The 20901-nt window shown below is 37.8% G+C and overlaps 1 protein-coding gene across 1 annotated transcript; it reads right to left on the bottom strand.

Moving 5' to 3' along the window:
* Nucleotides 1-860: 860 nt before the first annotated feature.
* Nucleotides 861-20075, bottom strand: LOC140143593 (filamin-A-like). The gene is made up of 6 exons (XM_072165406.1): nucleotides 20020-20075; nucleotides 15601-15878; nucleotides 9048-9272; nucleotides 5644-5741; nucleotides 3901-3993; nucleotides 861-2194 (listed from the first exon to the last, which is right to left on the bottom strand). Exons 1-6 carry the CDS (start codon nucleotides 20073-20075, stop codon nucleotides 2156-2158), a joined length of 789 nt encoding a protein of 262 aa, XP_072021507.1. The 3' UTR covers nucleotides 861-2155.
* Between the last annotated feature and the right edge of the window lie 826 nt (nucleotides 20076-20901).

The raw sequence follows: 20901 nt of genomic DNA on the forward strand, positions 1-20901 counted from the left end.
TCAAAATGATTGGTACCGGGCTATGTGACTTTTTCAAAAATATATCAAAAATATAAAATTGCTAATTAATATAGTTTTTGTACTATAAATAGAAAGGGGTATATGTTAACTTATTGATCTAATAATCTGAAGATGATAGGTTGATGCATCTGGGAGCTATTGTCATTTGAACGAAGATCGGCGTAATCATGGTTTTACTTACACAACACAAGATGAATAGGTTCACTGCTTGAAGTATTTATTGCATACATGCTCTTCATTATTTCACCTCAGTCTTTATAACATAAAATTTCTTTACAAATGCTTTTATATAGAAAGATAGTTCCTGAAGTCCCTGCCTTACGGCTCTGGCAGTGTGAGGTGAAGCCCTATCTTGAATGAACATAACACCTGGCATGGATCCATTCTGAAACTGCCCATATCAAATTTTGAAACATTGCAAGTTATAGCATGTTTCCATGGGATACTTCTTGCTCTTGGAAACTGCCTTCTAAATCTTCTCCGCACCTCTCCATAGCTTCGTGTCAACCAGTAATTCTTTACTATGTATGCAGGCGCTGAAGTGTGGAGTACTTTGGAGCCATTCCAATAACTTTTACCAGGTCTAACCTAACCTACACTCTCTACAGTCTATAGCAATTCTTCCACACCATCTACTTAGTAATCTCAATACTACAATTTAAATTACTGCCCTGGAAGGTGTTGATACACAAACTTCTTTCACCGCACCTAAATTATTCAAGTCAATAATATTACTCTCAATTAATAAATATTGATTAGAATATTTATATAATATATTATGCAGAAATAGGCAAGGAAAATATTAAACTGTACCATGGTTTTCAACATATCATTCTCACTAGGTATTTGTAGTGAAATAGAGCTTTGAAAATGGTGCGCTACTGATCCAGCGTTACGATGAAAAGTGTAAAAACACCCACTTTCCTTTAGAATCATGTAACTTCTGAACAGAATGTGTTATCTTTATGATCTAAAATTCTTAGAGAAGATAAAACTACTATAATTACAAATATTTAAACAATTAACCCCAAACTAGTACAAAAAATAGTTTAAAAAATCGGCCAAAATTAGAAGTCGTCGGTACCAATCATTTTGATACACCCTGTATGGCCACATCTCTAGAGGCAGTTTTCAGTTTGAGCCAGAAAGCCTTATTTCACAAGTTACAGCTGGTACTCAACTGACAGCGTAAACTACGATGTCCCAAACACCACCTTATGTGTCTTCCTTTTTAATTTAATTGAAATTATACATCTCCTGTTAGTGACTGTTAATTGCCAGTAGGCGTTAACTCATTTAGGTCTTTCTGGTTCTCAACCCTCAAATATTTTTAAAAAGTACTTAAAATGCCATAAATGTGTTGTGAACTTGTGTCTTTCTGGCTCTCAACCCTGGCTAATTTGTAGGGCCTACAATATAGAGTACAGAAAATGTTAAAATTTTAAATATTTTTCAGGGACGGAATGGCAAAGAGTAAATGACTAAAAATGGGACAAATTGACAAATGGGGAAGAAATTTGGCTCTGCCCCTTCACACTAATAATATCCTGGCTATGCTGATTGTGCAGAATATTGCAAATTATATGACGGTCAAAATTATATTTTCAATTGCCAATTTCAACAATTCAACTTTGTACGTAAAGAAATGGAAGTCGTCCTCCTTTCATTAATAAAACACATCTAACTTTCTGTTTTTATACACATTTTATAATAGTAAACAAGCTAAGAAACATCAGCAAAATGAAAAACATTTTACTGCATACTGGTGTATCACCTTACGTCACTATGGAATGAAGCCAACGTAAAGTAATGCTATAGGGATCACATGGCAGCCGAGGTGGCATAAGGTTATAGAGACATATGTTTTGCATGTTTTCCATACTGACGTACGTATTGCTTTCAATTTGCCAGTAATAATGTCTTTATTTCTTTTGAAAATTATATAAGGGTAAAATATATTCATTTTACTATAGAAATTTCACATCAAGTACAAAATATAATGAATTTACACAACTTGATTTTATATTGGCATTTCTTTAAAACCGATTTTCTCAAAAAGTTGTTTCTTCACTGTGCCCCAACTTACGCCACAATGGAATGAAGCCAACGAATTATACAATGTTGTATAGAAAATTTACTTGATCTCTCCAAGCCTTTTTTTTGCGCTGAAGATCTGCCAAACAAACAAACACATCAATTACACACACAAATATTAACATATTACAACTTGTGATAACTACAACACTGCTCAGTGCAGTCTGATATCAATTCAATTCAATTTTATTAAAAATAACATCGTGGGCCACCGGCCAAAATGCTGCCATATTTTACAATATTAAAATATTAAAACATCAGAAATAACCCAAAGAGCAAAGACATCTAAAGGATGACACTCACCCCCACACACTTGTGATGACTACACAACACTGCTCAGTGCAGTCTGATACCCTCAGGAATAACCCAAAGAGCAAAGACATCTAAAGGATGACACTCACCCCCACACAATTGTGATGACTACACAACACTGCTCAGTGCAGTCTGATACCCTAAGAAATAACCCAATATAGCAGCTGAAACATGTAAATGATGACACTCGCTGCCACACTGACTACGCGACAGCTAGTGGCTCACACTCGATATTCAAGGGGCATTGCGGTCTGGAAACTGAGCCATTTTGAATAATTTTGTTGACATCTAAATGCAGGCTTGAAGTTCCAAAGTATTAATATTCTAGCCAGAATTATTCTTTGGATGTTCCTTTGAAACTTGAAAGCATCATTTATATAATAGCTAGGTGCAAACTTGTAAGGTTCCAAGTTGTACTTAGTAGATAGAAAGTTTTTATTTGCCACACAGGAAATGTTTGAGGTAACCCTGGTTGTGATTCCGTTATATGTCTTGGCAGTTGCTGCAACAGCATATTCTTTTTTCATCTTTATCTTTAGAACTACTAAGAGTCTTTCTCAATTATTTTGGCACACACAACCTACACATAATTGAGATATCATCACATATAGAGCTGAGACCAATTACAAACCTAACACTAAGGTCTGGAGCACTAATCCTAATCCTATTGCTTCAGGAGTTCTCTGTGCTGACAATATCTTGATTTTGCAACCTATATCATGGAATGGTTGACAAAACAATCATCTATTACTTTGTACTATGTCACATGCCACATAACAATTTGTCAGCCGTATCACATACTGACATATTTGCAAAATATGCATTGCAAGAAAATCAAATTTGAAAATTTAGCGATTTTCATTTACTGCATACTCTTGATTAAAACATTATTGTCGATCAAAACCTGATTAAATGTAATGCAAATATACCATACTTTCAATGTAATTCACTTATCACTATCAGTGCATAAATTGTTCTGCAAAAAATCGAAATAAAATAAAATATGTCACTATGTGAAAAGGACTATTCACCGTTCAAATGACAAATACGTTGTGCAAATGTCAATATGTGAAACAGTTGCGCAAATACGTCACTACATATGTATGTGAAAAGGACAAAACAGCAGTTTTACTGTCCAATGACAAAGTCGCGCAAATATGTCACTATGTGAAACAGAAAACTCTTCCAATTACAGATACGGCATACTGGGTTAAATTTGCTCAGTATAGATGATTGGCAAATACGTCATTATGTGATACAGACATTTCATGGATTTGCAAATACGACATAATTAAATTAATTGATATCTTACTTATTAAGCCATTTTGAGGCATGATTTTTGGTGAATATAGAGTAGAACATAACAAACTAATGTTCAAATTTTCTCAAAAATGTTAAAAATGTCGAATACGTCAGTATGTGACGGCCAATGAATTAAACTTATACAAAAATGGAAAATTAATTTAAACTTACCTCATCTGGTGTACAATGACAGAACTGTTCAATATATGTAATTATTGCCTTTTCATCTGTTTGAGGGTTAAGAATGTTCTCAGCAGTCACGAGCTTAGAAAATAAGACAAAGTGGTTTGTGAATCAATAGATCCTCTAGCTGCCCGTCATATGTCACTAAGGAGGGTTGTGATGGCAACAGAAGGCGGTTCCTTAACCACTAGGCCTCCTGCCATAACAGTTGCAATATTTAAGTATTTTTTAGTCTAGCACTTTTACCCTATTTGACCTATGACCCAACTCCAAACAATGCTGTACAGATGGACCCATTTGACATTTGACCCATGACACATGACCCACCTCCAAACTCAACCACAGCCTACTTGAGATACATCTATGCTGCTAAGATGGATACCCATATTTCACTAATAGATTGAAAGATATTGCATTGACAAGGTAACAGACAAACAGACGGACAAACTGATGCCTAGCATTTCTATTATAATCCCCCTTGTCAATTCTTGGCAGGGGACGAAAAAGAGGAAACATCCTTTTCAATGTTAGCCGTATATATTACAATAAAACTTGAAAAACAAGTATATATGACGAGCAAATTTTACTGAGTATTGATTTCCACAGATTTTAATATAAAAAGTAAAAATGTAGTAAAACGTGTCTCTGCCGCCTACGAGATAACTGAAAAGGCAAGTTTGTGAGGAAGAAACCTTATTTATAATAGGACCCCTAAATGGCCTTTGACCTCACATCCATTGACATCACACACACCATTGTACCAAATGGTTGTTGAGTTCTTTTGAGCCCTAAATCAACAATGACCTCACTTGACCACCAAATAACCTTTGACCCCGATTCCATACCATCCTAAATTGCCCCTGGATCATTTTATGCAAGTGTCATAAAAATCCATCAACTTCTGTACAAGTCAAAGCATTCTGAACATATTTGTAAAATGACTTCAAATGACTTCACATTTTTGATATCGCACATTTTGAATTGACCAGCAGCCAATTATGTAAATTAACCACCAGGAAAAAATATGTCAATATCCATAGATTTACACAATGCCAGTGGTGGCACCAGGAATTTTTTGGTGGGGGGGCAAAGTGAAATTGTGCACAAAATTGCCGCAAAGAGTGGAAAATTACATAATTTGGGGGGTTTTACCTCAAAAGTGGGGGGGGGGGCAAAACTGGGTGGGGGCAAGAAAAATATTGGGGGAAATGCCTCCTTGCACCCCCTCCCCGAGCACCGCCACTGATAACAACTCTGCATGAAAGAAACACTCAAGTGTGTGGTTTGTCTTATGTAAGAGATTGTTGTTTTAAGGCAGATTTGTTAACTTTGTCACCAAAAACTTGCAGTGCACTCTGCAGAGGTTTCATATTGTGAGGTGTCAGTTCAATATCATGGGAAAATGTTTCACCACAGGTTCAAAATGGTGTTTATAAAGTTGTTATATCGAAATCGTATTGACCCCAAGATGACATTGGGTAAAAAAAATTTTTGCTCGTAAGGAGTAGAAATTCGATCATGACATTTCACGGGATGCCATTTTGTTTTTCTCCCATTGTTGTTCAAAAGTGAACTTCGACACGCAGGTCATAGATTTGGTGCTGCCAGTCGTTACCTTCCACTTGACTGATACAAATGACATGGGAATCTTGTTGAATTCCATGTGGCACTATTCAGATATTATATTCCAAACAATGACATGGCATCACATGCTAGAATAAGACTACTTACTTTATACACGTTGAGCCAATTGGCAGCAAAATCCATGGCTTGCACTATATTTCCACTGGCATCTTCTTTTTTCCAGACTTTCCAGTCTGGAAATGCACCTGTTATGTCAGATGAAAAAAGTAAACTGAATAATTATCAAAGCTGCATCTCTGTTCTTTACAGTCATGTTAGTCACTTACTACTAATGCAAAAAACAGCCCTACTAGCCCTGGTAGTTATTTTAGCTGATACAGGTAGTTCCAGTCCCCTCCCCATGGTGTATAGCAACCACATGTCAAGTGACCAAGCGCGGTGCCTCATGAAAAGAGCAGCACCATTTTCGTGTTGACGTGGCCATCGTTGAGAAGATGCTGAGAAGATGGAATATTCTAGCATCAGGTGGGATTGGTTTAACCATGGACGAAAGAGCTAGTAACAGACCGCGTTCAAACAGTCAAAGTCCCCGTGCACTGTAATATGCTGTGAGTTCTCGCATATTCATGAGGGCCGATTGTTCGATCGTGCCGTGTCTAACAATCACGCCAGCGTGTATACGCGATAGAGCTTTGCGATAGACCGTAAGAATATGCGGTAAGTGCATAGTAGTTTTGCCCGTCGCATTTCATGGAACAATATTCGGCCCTCATTATCGGGTGATGCTGAGACTTTGACTGGTTGAAAGCGGTCTGTAGTAGTCTGTACTGTAGGTTAACCCATCCACCCTTCCTAGTTTATATCGCAGTGGCATATGATATATCAACTAGTTTATTTGAAGTGTCAACTGGAAATATTTTAGTGATCATGAAGAGCTAACATGTTAAGGGAGGACTTTGCGAGGAAGTGTGTGTATGACTGAGCGCATAGAAGATGGGGTCTTAGGACCCCAGGTGGGGTCCAGGGGTGAAGCTACAGCTGGTGTCCAGAGGAAGTGGCCCCTTAAGCTCCTGGAGTTTAAGGTTTTTTAGAGGCTCAGATTGAGTATTTTTCACCTTTTTTTTTATCAAGATTGATGTGTAAAATTACTGTGTGGCACACGCCGCCAGTTGAGATGGCCCCTTCCCTGTTTCCTTCTCTGGTTACACCACAGACTACTTTACTTGGGGCTAAAACGTCAATAACTATCCAGACATTGCAGGCAGGGCCGCCGCTAGGGGGGGGGGGGTATGGGGGTGTGACACCCCCCATACACAATTTTTGTCGGCAAAATTGACTGTTGTCATCAAAACCATTTGATTGTCGGCAAATGTAGTGAAAGCTATGTGATTGTCAGCAAATTGCAAGAGTCATTAACCCTAACAAGGAACATGCTTTTTTTGCTATCGGAAGGCAGAGAAGGAACGAAAAAGGAGAGAAGATGAAGAAAGATTTCACTTGGGACCCCCCCGGGAATTGACCCTGGGACCCCTCGGGTGCCACGCACATGATCACCGACCTCATGCCACGGGGGAGTCACTTGCCCGGCCAGCGATTTGGTGCCCATAAATGACTTGGGGTGATTGCGCAATGCCATCACATGGAATGCATGCATGCGCAGTGGTTTTCCTGTAAGATTTTGTAAGATTTATACGTGTTAGGGTTATTATCAGCCTTATAATGGAAAATTCATCTTAAAATAATTTTATTATTTAACTTTGTTTACAAGCTGAAAGTATGTCATGAGAAATATGAGACAAGGGGAAACACCTTGGAAGTAATCATGCAAGAGTTTGTGTGTTATGGCATGTTTTAGGAGGATTCCTTTTCATTCATCAAGTGATCAAAACAAATCATATCTAATTTTAGATTGCTTGGGGGAAACCCCTGTTCATTTCTAGAAGATTCTCTTTATTGATAATCTTGGGAAAATTCCTTGGATTGTAAAATGGATAAGATTTGGGAATCACCCACAGGAAGTGTTGTAATATGACAGAATGGGCTATTAATAGATGTGGGTTTTGGTTGCTATAAAAGCAAATGTCAACAGGTTTATTACTCAGACATTTGATTATTATGAAGCAGTGAGCTGTGCATGTGGTGCAGCAAAATACTCACAAAGTTGAATTTTGAATCAGCATTGGAATTATAGCGAAGGTGCTATATTTAAGTATTTAGCCGCTGAACGGAGAAGATAGTGTGGAGACATCCCAAAAAGGAGTGATTTATTGTGATCTTCATTGTCATGCTGATAACTGATTCAAAGCTTCGAAAGTCTGTCAAGTAGGAGAACTGCGCAAGGAGTAAAGAGATTTGGGGGACTGCGCAAGGAGTTTAGTATTGGAGAACGGCACAAGGAGTTTAGTATTTGGAGAACTGCACAAGGAGTTATAAACGTGTTTGGAGAACGACGCAAGGAGTTGAGTATTTGGGAGAAAGCAGCATCGAAATCGTGTGAGGATTTTATACGCAAGGATTTATAAATGCAAGTGTACAATGGACTTTGCTGATTTTCGCAGGACAAGTAAATAAGGATATATACATCAGCTGTCCAGAACATTGCAAGAACTCTGTGATCACCAACAAGAAGACTGCTGGTTAAGTACTGAGTAGTTAAAGTAATTATTGTGATTGTGTGATTATTTTTGTATATGCATTTGTTGTCATATATTGTACCAATCATTCTTTACTTTCAATTAAATACTTAGATTTTGTTAGCTTAATCAAACAGTGTATTTGTGTTGTGCATTCGTGTGAATTTGGGTAAAAGGTGATTTTGGCCTTGAGTCAGTACGACTCGTAACACTATTGTTAATGTTATAGTAGTTAATATAATTTTTAAAAATTTGTCAAATTTTTTTTTGACCCCCCCCCCCCCACTTTTTAGGTTCTTGAGCGCCGTCCTGGATAAAAAAATTGGGTCTACAATTCACAAAATATTTCCGTCGGCAAAACATGCTGTACACCCCCCGAATCATATTGGCCTAGCGATGCCCCTGATTGCAGGGGACAGTCTTCCCGTCCTGTGCCCCTATGATTACACGACTGACTACTTTACTTGGGGCTAAAACATCAATAATTATCAAGATTTACATGGGGAAGTCTGCACCACCCCTTCCTCCCTCTGGTTTTGCCACTGTCTACTTTACCTGGGGCTAGAATATCAATAAATATCCAGACATTGCTGGGGAAGTCTGCCCCTCCTGCCCTTTCTTCTCTCTGGTTACACCAATGACTACTCTTCCTGGGATTAGAACATCCAGCCATCGCAGGGGGCAATCTGCCCCTCGTTTCCCCTCCTCCCTCTGGCTACACCACTGACTACTTTACCTGTGGCTAGAACATTATTATAACTATCAACCATCGCAGGGGGCAGTCTGCCGCACCTACCCATCACACTCTGGTTACACCGCTGGCTACTTTAGCTGAGTCTAGAACATTAATAATCATCCAGAAATCACAGGGAATAGCCTGCCCCACCCTTCCTCCTACTGTACCACTGTCTACTTTACCTGGGACTAGAACATCAATAAGTGCCCCCAATGCCCTTCCGTCTCTCCAGTCTTCTTTAAAATTGCTGATATTCAGTGACGGGAGTTTTTCCCTTAACCATTCCAGTAATTTTTTCTTCAGATTTTTTATTTCTCCTCCTTGTCCAAGTTTGGAATAATGTCGAATGAGTAGCCATACCAGACCTAAGACGTATCTTCGGTCACCATCTACAAAGCTTTCCGCCCCTATATATTTAATAACACAGAAAATGAATGATATTAGAGAATGTTAGTTTTCAAAATGGTCTCAATCTAAACACTGTTCAAGAACAGTTTTGCTCTAACAATGAAAATAAATAGTTAACACTTAGTGGACAAGAGTTATAGGACCCAACATTAAATTTTTAAATGTTTGCATGTTAAGGCGCATAATTTTTTGTTGTTGAAATTGACCGACTCTCCAGGACGGTTATTTGAACACTATCGTCGTCCGTTTCACATAGTGTATGTGATATTTTTGACATGTTTGAGAATTTTGGCAGAGTAATTAAGTAGGTAGACAACACTCTACAACATTAGCCAATCCTGGCTGTGGATGTTGTTTAATTAGTGAGATAATTAATTTATTGATATCCACATATGTGCTTTATTTCAAATTTTCAGTTTCACATAACGATGGTGCTAAAAGCAATTCATTTACATTTACATAATTCATTTGTCATAGTGTCATATCTTGCCGAGTGTAAAAATCACCATGTCACATACAACCTATATCTGCCGTCGTAAGTGTGTTTTTTGTGAGAATCACAGTTTCACATAATGACCTCCCAGCTAGCCAAAATACGTTTTTAAAACGTTAAAAAATCGTTTCACTTTGGTTTAAGAAACGTTTCGATATTGCGCTTTAAAAACGTAAATGTGTGGAGTTTTGAATACGTTTCAATAACGCTTGCATGAAACGCTTTTGATTACGCTTTTTTCACGTTAATATTACGCTTTCACTTTTGTTTAAAAACCGTTTCAATATTGCGCTTTTAAACGTAGTTCTAAATACGCTTCAATAACGCTTGCATGACACGCTTTGAAAACGTTATCAGACCGCTTTTCCAAATGCTAATAAACCGCATCACTTTGGGAGTCCAAGTTATCATGGTTATGACGTTAACACTTCGATCTCTTGTGTAGTATATAAGACATGAAACCATGAAGAAATACATTAACCATGAAAGTAAAAGATGTACACCATGAGATAATGTATAACTCCATGTCCCCAATGTCTTCGACATCAAGACATGTTCAGCGTCCCAGTCCAGTCCTGTTGCATCGATTATTCTTGCCGGCAGCTGGCAGCATGATTCGGATAACCAAAATATGAAAGCCAACCTTAGCTAGGATATTAAATGTGATATTAAAATACATTAATGTAAATGTATTCTGCGCTAAAATTATAAAAGTATCCTTACAATAAGAAAAAATCAATTCTACAACTCACTGAACTGAACGGAACATGTGAATTAAAACTAAACCATATTTGGGTAAATTTATTTATTTAATAGATGCGCTATCTATTTTTCTTCCAAGTGTAAGGATACTTTTTGGCGCAGTATATAAACCAACAAGAGACTTGCAATGGGCAACTAGCGTGAATATTATATATGATTATAATCAGAAACAAATGGCACATTTATACCATGTCATGCTATTAAAATTTACAGAATTAAGAAATAAAAGGGCCTCAATTAAAACTGAAAATGAAAACTTACCTAAATGAGTAGACCTAATGCTGTTATACTTTACTCTTGGAGCTGGAACACTTATCATTAAATACAACAAAAATACATGTAGAATTGTATCGCTTTCTCCACACCAGAATCAAATTTGAACAGCTAATATTATAGTAGTTGAGCAGTAACCACGTATAGGCTAGTCAAGTATAAGGTCACTGAGATCAAGGATACTAGTACTATAGTACTGTGTAGTAGTCACCATTGCTCGCCATCAGTGCAGACTAAAATCATATGTCAGTAATTCCATTAAAACGCAAATGTTTCGCCCAAAACATAGCTGCAACTTGTCTACAAAATCAAAGGCCTATACACGCTTTCTTTTGATCTATAAACATGATTAAAGGTTAGCTAGGCCTATTAAATTCCACCGTAAACAGTCAGCAATTGAGATTCACAGATATATCCGTTGATGCATGGTCAAAACGGTTACAATTTGTTACTAGTATTTCAAACACACAAACCGCACTAACCGGTGGGTAGTCTTAGTCCCAGCCGGCGTGTGCTCCTTGAGTAACGAGGAGCACAAGCCGTCTGGGACCGAGACTAACCGCCGGTTCATTTCTGAAATCGAGACCGTGCGTTACCATGGTTACATCTTTTGAAAGTTGATTTATAAAATAAAGCAATGTAAATTTACCGGTACCTTTTACTTTAATTTGCTTACGTTTTTTATTCATATCTGTCATCATTCATGCAAATAATGTACAGTAGGCCTAAATAAATTACAGAAAAATAAAATGCAAGTCTCTTGTTGATTCGATAGCCTACTTATTATAATAAATATTAAATAATTATTTAATATCCAGCTAATTGGTTATATAGTGGAACCCCAGTCGAATGGAACGATCTATGAACATTGTGATTTTATTTGCTTTTTTCGTGAGTATTTTGTCTGCAATGGGTCTCACGTTATTAGAACGCTTTTATAACGCTTTTGGTCGAACTATTCTGCCATCAGATAACTCGATGTTTATCAAAACGCTTTGGAAACGTGTATTTAACGCTTTAAAAACCAAAACCAAATAAAACCAATTCAAAACGTTTTGGAAACGTTTTGTGTTTGCTGGGCTATCATCTAGCATTCATTCATTTCATATATATTTATTTCACAATCGTGGCCATGGGCCAAATTACAGAGAAATATTACAATTATAATTAAATACTTAGAATAACACACAAATTTAAAACATTTATAAATACACAAGTATTGCACATGGTAGTATAAATAAACATGACACATGGAAAATATATTATTACAAGGACATAAAGATATGAAATTTGCACAAATAAAATAGGCCAATTACAATGTAAAATATCACCAAAAGAATTGATTAAAAGCACTAAAATCAAAATTTAACCTGCCAGCAGGATAAAATCTTTATGAAAAAAATGTGTACATCCATAACAAAATGATGCACACGTCGGACGCCACACGCGGCTCACCCCGCACAACAGCCAGGAACAAACACCAGACCCATCCCAAGCGGAGGCCACTCCAAATCATCCGCAAGTCACATGGCCAAGGAATGTTCTCTGTACTCCCAAACCATGTGACCCAGGGATGACCCAAAGCGACATCCACCCGAGACAAGTCCGGCATCTACTCCCAGCAACCATGCGAAATGAGACACATGTAGCAGCCGACAAGCGCATCCCTCTGACATGGATGCACACAAATTGAATTTTAGATAAAAGCAAGTGGGGCATTTAATGCATGTTTAAAAGTGTGACATAAAAGGATGGGGCTCTGTTTGAAGCGCTTCGTGTTGGCCCTGAGTTGTGTATGATCTTGAGCATTGCGCAAACTTCTGCCATGGACCGAGATTCTGGTGGGGGGTAATAAATGACTGGTTCTTAGACTGTCTCTCAGTCCATTGGCAAAAGTTTGCAATGCTCAACCCTTCTGTCTTCTAGCTTTTTAATATTGCACTGTTGTATTGACTTTGAATATGAGATGTATTTATAACCAAGTATGGTTCTAATCGCCCTTCTTTGTATGCGCCAAGATCACTAGCTTGTTTACATGTGAGCCCCGAATGCCAAACCACATCAGCATACTCGAGCACTGGTCTGACATAGCTTTTGTAAACGACCGTAAGTTCATCCTGGTCAAAGCCAAATCTTTTCAGGGATCTAAGCATGAAAAGACGAGGGTTTGCTTTCTTGATCATAATATCAACCTGAGATTGCCATTTCAGGTCACTTTGAATACAGATACCCAGGATTTTGGCTTTGTCAACATAATCAAGCTTGTCAGAGCCAATGCTCAAGTCTGCATGATGTGGTTTGGTTTTACTGAAATTAACCTCAAGTGCCTGGCATTTCTTGGCATTAAGATTTAGGCCATTAGTTGCTGCCCAGTCTTATTCAGATCTTCCTGGATATGACTATTGCTATCACTAGTAGAGTTTTCAGCAAATGTGAGATCATCAACATACTTCCAGACTTCTCCATGTGCATCATCGGCAGCATCATTGATGAGGATTTGAAAACCAATTGGGCCAAGCTTGGTGCCCTGCGGTACACCAGCTGTGAGTTGCACAAAGTCTGAAAGCATGTTGTTGTATCGCATACACATTGCTGTCGATGCTGAAGAAAGTCACAAAGCCAAGGTACTATGTTCCTACGCACACCCATTTGAATAATTTTTGTGATGAGAATGGTGTGGTTGACCAAATCAAAGGCTTTAGAAAAATCTGTTAGGACAATCGTTCCGGTATTGTGACTCACTTCAGCACCAGTATGAAGGTAATGCATCATATTGACTAGATAGTGATTAGTTGACACACCTGCTACATTTCCAAATTGCCTGATGTCTAACTTGTGACTAATATCATCAATTACCCATCTCGATACAAAACCCTCAGCTACTTTGGCTAAGATTGAGGTCAAAGAAATTGGCCGTAACTTATCAAGAGTAGGGGTCTTTGTTTTGGTATAGGCACAACGATACCTTGTTTCCATTGACTTGGTACAATACCGTCAGTAAATGAGGAATTAAGAATATTTGTCAAGGGGATGCTCATCTCATAGGCAAATTCCTTAATGATTTTACCAGGGATACGATCAGGTCCCCCAGATTTGTTGGGGTTAATTTTCTGTAACTCAGAATAAACCTCCCAAGGGTGCAGTTTGGGAGCAGGGTCTTTGGCTGGTAAATACGCAGGTAGCTTAGATGTATCCAATGGGGTACATGCGCAGATACTTTAGCAAACATGTCATTGACCGCATCAGCCTTACCCTTCTCATCATCATCACAAACACCTGGGATGTCCAATCTGAGCTCAGATCGGCCAGAGTTAGTAACCTTTTTGATTTGTTGGTACCATTTTCTTGACTCCGGTTTTTGAAGCCCTCTGATTCTGTTTGCATGGTAATCTCTTTTTGCCTTCTCAATTTTACGCTTGACCTCGCTTTCAGTTTACGCCACTCTTGATCAGAGCCGGAAATGAAAGCCTTTTGACGCTTCGCAATCAGGTCCTTAACTGAGGGGTAATCCAAGGTTTGTCATTCGTGTGAACCATCTTCTTTTTTTCGGGAAGCATGAGCTCATACCTTGATCAAGAATAGCGTAAAAACGTCAGCTTTATGCTGAGTACCATTTGTTTTAAAACCATATGCCAATCAAGGCTTTGAATCCATGTTCCAAATGTTCGGATTCCTGACTCGAGCAATGGGCGGGTGATCTGTGTTTTCCTTTTATGATGAACAACTCTATGCCTTTTAGGTTTCCAGTGTTTTCATGGTGTTTTTTGGATCACATCTCACAATATGCAATTATTGCCGTTTCACATAACGAGGTATACGGTTCTTCATTACTAGGAGACAAAAATCTGTGATCGTTTGAAAAATTTGTGAAAAATATGTAAACCAACACAGATTTTTCACGGATATTTCAACCGTTCACATATTTTTCACAGAAATATGTCTCAGTGAATACTGGAACAAAGTGAAGAGTTTTTGACTAAAATATCATTTATATCAATTTTATGAATGTCCTGTTTAGACTGATGGATTTACTTTCAAGTAGATAGTATGATTTAATAAGGGTACAGAAACAATACATTTCGGCCAAATTAAATATGTAGTTTTTTCTAAATATACATATTTTGTGAGATACGCTGTTATGTGAAATGAGCGATGATATATATATATTTCATATTAATTCATGTAAGTCAGTTTAGTAGTACACCATGATACATGTAGTATTTCAATTTATAAACAAAGTGGCATAACACACCACAAAATGTGTTCATTGCTTTGAAGTTTATGTCTTGAGGTAGCTCAACTGACTCGACTAAACCTGTTAATTCAAATGACTCAACCTGCTTATTAAATGATTCGACTTAAACACTTAATGACACACCCCAACTCATGACTCGACCTCTCAATGACTTAACTTGACTTGTGACTCAACTTTCATGACTTAATTGCAAGTCTGTGAATGACTCTCAAAACTCTTCTGATTATGAATGCAGGAGTCATTTCAGAACCTATAAATCCATGTTCTCATATACTGTATGTGCACAATTAAAAAGAAATGATAGAGTGCGATAAAGTGATGCACCAGTGCGATATATCCAAAAATACACTAAATTGAATGCTATCACAATTTGTAAGTTGCTAACTTGCACTCTGAGTCTACTGAGTCGTAATCTTTGAAGAGAAACTTCACTCTCATAATACGATGGTGAAACACTGATCAAATACTCATGATCCACTCTTTCTATTTTACTTAATCATGAGTTATAAGTTTGCGGATATTCGTTTACAATACAAATACGCACCTACGCCTGTGAAAATGACATGTTCTGTCTGCTGGAGAAATGACAAAGCCATTGACACCAAATGAAGCCGCTGAATCCTAAATTTTGGTGGTCTCCGTGGGATGTCAGGTACTTTCTTCTTGGACAATGCTTCCACTAAAGCAATCAGCTTTAAGCCATTTGAGAAATCTGTTTCCAAGTTGTCAATGTGTTCATCAACGGTTTCTAGGTGTTTGTTGCACCAGTTACAAAAAGCTTGCAGCTGAGTCTCTATAGTGTAACTACCTGCTGCAGAGGACCTGAAATAAACCAAAAATAAAATAGTGTTAAACCTATTGCGCACAAACTCCCCATTTTTATTTCCCTTAATTAGGTTACCTTGAAATAAATACCAAATTTAGCATTAACTGTCAGTTTCCATTCTGAAATCATTCTCTCTTTTTGAATTGATATGCAAACATAAAGTTATGCAAAGGTTTGGTTACACCAAGAGATATAATTTGCCTTATATTATAGTACTTCTTTATTAAAATGAGACAAAATCAGAATGATTCACGGGAATTGAGTGCTGATTCCTGAGCTATTTTGTAAATTGCTGTAAAATTTAATGAGACCGCACTTTACCACGTATGTTATGTATTCACTGTGTTAAATGAATGTGTCTCTGATTAGCTGCCGAAACAGTCTCAGCTGTTGTGGAGTACTGAACCATCTTCATCTTGTCAACATTCAGAAGTACACTATCATCACTGGTCAAAAGTTTACAGCAATTTACTTCAAGTGATTAGAGTTTACTATTTGTGGTTTAATATGCCTTTGTTCCAGTCTTTATGTGATTTCAATTGCTCATAGACAGATAATGGGACAAAGAGACACAAACTTTGATACAAGGCATTCACCTGCCACACCGAAAGTGCTTTATTGCCATTATACATTACTCACTTCCAATATCAGGGCCGGATTTACCTTTTTGGGGGCCCTGGGCCAGGGCAACTTTTGGAGGCCCCAAAACTCACTGTGAAGAAGGCATGTCCACTCAAGTAGCCACGTTTTGGTTTACAAAATAGGGGGCCTACTCGACAGTGGCGGCAAAAGCATTACAATATTTAGGGGTTCTGCAATAATTATGAGCCCGGGGGTAAAATTTCCAAATTGCATGCTAAAAATTGCCTGCCTCCCTCTCAGCCTGCCAAAAATCAACACCCCCCTTCTCGGCCTGCCAAGAAATCTTTGCCCTCCCCCCATTTGCACATGAAAAAATTTGGGATCCCAATTTGCAAACCTTAAATAGTCTAAATATATGTTGCAAGCACAGCGAGCAGGAAACTTTGCATATTTAAGTGTTTCCATACGGTACTGTTTCTTAAGCCTTTTTAGGCGTTTTATTTAAAAGCACGAATGTGTGCCAAAAATCGCTTTCCCCCACATATCAGCTTGCCCAAAATTGCTTGCCCCCTTTCAGCTCGCCAAAAATTTCTTGCCCCCTTCCCCCCCCCCATTTTACCCTGCCACCAGGGCTCATCACAGCCCCTTAGAGGTAGACGAGCATATTTTCTTCCAATTTCATTAGGGCATTTGCGAAATTTTCAATTTCAAACCATTTTAGCCCAATGAAGGTTATCTTTGTTATGTAAAAAGGCCAGTGCGCGCAAAATTGAGCAATTTTATCATATTTTGGTCCAAAACATGGTGTTTTCGGGCTAAAAAGGAACACATGCATAGGGCAGTTTTGGGGGCCCCCAGATTTTGGGGGCCCTGGGCCCGGGCCCATCTGGCCCAATGGTAAATCCGCCCTATCCAATATATAATAATCTTAGCTCAAGAATGTATATATATAACTAAGCATCAACAAGTATCAGATTTAAATTCTTACTATCACAGGAAGTTATTCAGCATTTATACTTTTTATAACCAAACAAAGCTATTGAGCATTACTAACAAAGCTATTAAATTAGACTTGTTATCAATTCCAATTTCAATTTTTGTTTAATAATTCAATCAAATGGCAGAAAAATTATCAAAATAATAAAATCATCCTTCCAAGATCTTTATTATTTCTTGCTGTCACTAATGTTTTCGTTAATAATATTTACAACACAATGTACCAATCTTACTACTACCTCATAACAATTATCTCATTAATCATCATTATCAATATCAGTATCTTCCTTTTCTACTAGACTCCACAATTTCGAATAAACGATTTGCTATAACAAAAAGGTTATGCAAACAAATTTTACATCACGGGTAGAAAAGGGGACCTCAATTCTACCAAAGAGCTCCCTCAGGATATAAAGGAACTCTGTTTTTAAACTAAATATATACACCACGGGTAGAAAAGGGGACCTCAATTCTACTTAAGAGCTCCCTCAGGATATAATGGAACTCTGCTTATAAACTAAATATACACCATGGGTAGAAAAGGGGACCTCAATTCTACTAAAGAGCTCCCTCAGGATATAAAGGAACTCTGATTTTAAACTAAATATATACACCACGGGTAGAAAAGGGGATCTCAATTCTACTAAAGAGCTCCCTCAGGATATAAAGGAACTCTGCTTATAAACAAAATATACACCACGGGTAGAAAAGGGGACCTCAATTCTACTAAAGAGCTCCCTCAGGATATAAAGGAACTCTGCTTAAAATAAACTAAATATACACCACGGGTAGAAAAGGGGACCTCAATTCTACCAAAGAGCTCCCTCGGGATATAAAGGAACTCTGCTTTTAATACACCACGGGTAGAAAAGGGACCTCAATTCTACTGAAGAGCTCCCTCAGGATATAAAGGAACTCTGCTTATAAACAAAATATACACCACGGGTAGAAAAGGGGACCTCAATTCTACTAAAGAGCTCCCTCAGGATATAAAGGAACTCTGCTTAAAAATAAACTAAATATACACCACGGGTAGAAAAGGGAACCTCAATTCTACCAAAGAGCTCCCTCGGGATATAAAGGAACTCTGCTTTTAATACACCACGGGTAGAAAAGGGGACCTCAATTCTACTAAAGAGCTCCCTCAGGATATAAAGGAACTCTGCTTAAAAATAAACTAAATATACACCACAGGTAGAAAAGGGGACCTCAATTCTGCCAAAGAGCTCCCGCGGGATATAAAGGAACTCTGCTTTTAATACACCACGGGTAGAAAAGGGGACCTCAAACTGAATAGCTCCCTCAGGATATAAAGGAACTCAGCACTTTACTAACCCATTTTGCTTCACTTGCAGCATAGACCCATCAAAACATGCTTGCAGCAACCAAATTGTTCAGACTCCAAAAGGAAGATTATTTCATGATACAACTGAGTATACAATTTACAAATAATTTCAAACAAATTACCAATAAAATTGAAATCAACACAATATTATTTTGTTCACCTGACAACATAATTATATTCTCCCATTACTTCACCCCCATATTTGGGTGGGTGGGTGTTACAAAAAACCATCCTTCCAGTGTGACAGACAAAAACCAAATGATACCATGCAAATACTAAGCAAAGAGAGCATAGCCAATGAAGATGCTGGAAAGCTAATAAAAAAGCTGTTTCTAAGCAACCAGCACACAAGAAGCATTATGAATGACAAGGAACTTAATTTGCTAGGAAGATTTGGCTGCTCTTAAGGACCCTTATTTATTTATTTATTTTTATTTTTTTATTTATTTATTCGAACATACGCTTTTACATCAGCGGCACACGCCTACCCGACGGTGCGTTCATACGAAACAAAGAATAAGCAAACCCTTACTTTAACCCTATTACGCCCATCATGCTCACATTACCCGCTTAAAGAAGCATTATGAATGACAAGGAATGACCCTTAAAGATGCATGCATGGCCAACCAAACCCTTGACCAAACAAGTCCCATTATCTACTTAAGCAATTGAAGTTTTTAAAAGATTCATATATTCACTTTTTCAAACCTTATTATGCTCGCCTGTATTAGTAGAGAGGCCAGATTGGTCTATCTGCTCTATTTAAGATTTTTGTGCAACATTTTTGGACAAAGCTTCTTATGGTGTTAAAATATATCTACATACTGTGATCTTTCCATTTTATCTGGCTGTCATTTCTGAAAAGTGATGTGAGCTGAACATAAAGTCATAATTAGTCCCTGATAGAACCAAGTGAAAAAAATCCCACTGGTTATTTTGGCCATTTAACATGCAACAGCTTAAAATTGACAGAAACCCTACCCAGCAGTTATTACTAATATTATTTCAGCATTTTGGGTCAAGAATAACAAAATTCAAATTTGAAAGAAATCTTACATTTATGGCTTTAATTCACTTATAGTTTGTGAAAGTTCATAAAAGTCAGTTCAGTCATGAGTCAAATAGTTTTCACTAATTTTGACTTTGTGCAAAGTATATACATGTGAAGCACATATTATTGTTGGTAGTCCTGTAAATTATGCTGGTGGTTTCACCATCCTGCTAAATCTGGTTGTTCTGATGCTGCCGGGTGGTGCTGTCTCGTTGACATGTAGCTGGTTGAAGTGGTTGGTTCCCCGGTGCTGGTGCTGCTGGTTGACTTGGTGGTTCATCATCATGCTCAGCTGGTTCAACCTGCTGGTAGGTCTTTTTCTAATAGTTTTTGTTTCTTTTCAAATTTTTATCATCTGCTTTTGACTTCCCATTGCTCTGGGGATATCCAGGAGATGACATTGTATGCTGAAACTTCCATTTCCTTGCAAATTTTTGGAATTGCTCACTGGTAAATTGTGTGCCATTGTCAGATACTACTGTATCATGTATCCCTTGTCTTGAGAAGTGCATCTTCACTTTGGAAATTACTGTCTCTGATCTCATGTCAGGTAGATAATCTATCATGTGGATGTAATGTTTCCTTCTGTTGCTGATCCGAGTATCTTCTGCACACACCGCATTTTTCAACATAGTCCTTGATCTGCAATGTCATCCCTGGCCAATACATGCTTTCATCTGCTCTTGACAGGCATGGTTGTTTCTTCTGTATGATCTCGAGAGGTTTGTGGTCACTCTGGATCAGTTGGTAGAGGCATCGCTGTTCAATTGCTCTGATCTTCTCAGGATCAGGTTTCAATCCATCTTTGAATATTATATGGCCAATGAATTGTACTTCTTCGATTCCAAGCTTGGCTTTGTCTTTGTTGATCTTCAAGCCAACTTCTTGGCATCTCTTCCTGAGTTTCCTGAGATTCTCATTGTGATTTTGTACTGCTTCTGTTGTCTCTCCAACTCCAAATATCAACATATCATAATGGACTCTACTCCTTTCAGTCTTAATAGTGCTTGCTGTTTGCATCTTGTGTATTCTTCTGGTGCGCTTA

Source organism: Amphiura filiformis, unplaced genomic scaffold, assembly GCF_039555335.1.
Source record: "Amphiura filiformis unplaced genomic scaffold, Afil_fr2py scaffold_24, whole genome shotgun sequence".
Lineage (NCBI taxonomy): Eukaryota > Metazoa > Echinodermata > Ophiuroidea > Amphilepidida > Amphiuridae > Amphiura > Amphiura filiformis.

Bases quoted from the DNA above. Each gene is read 5' to 3' on its own strand.
- LOC140143593 (XM_072165406.1), bottom strand. From the start codon at position 20,075: ATGTCAACGAGACAGCACCACCCGGCAGCATCAGAACAACCAGATTTA. The intron at 9,273-15,600 runs GTGCGTATTTGT...TTAAATATATAG, and splicing joins TGTCATTTTCACAGGCGTAG to GGGCGGAAAGCTTTGTAGAT. The intron at 5,742-9,047 runs GTAAAGTAGACA...CTGACATAACAG, and splicing joins TATTGATGTTCTAGTCCCAG to GTGCATTTCCAGACTGGAAA.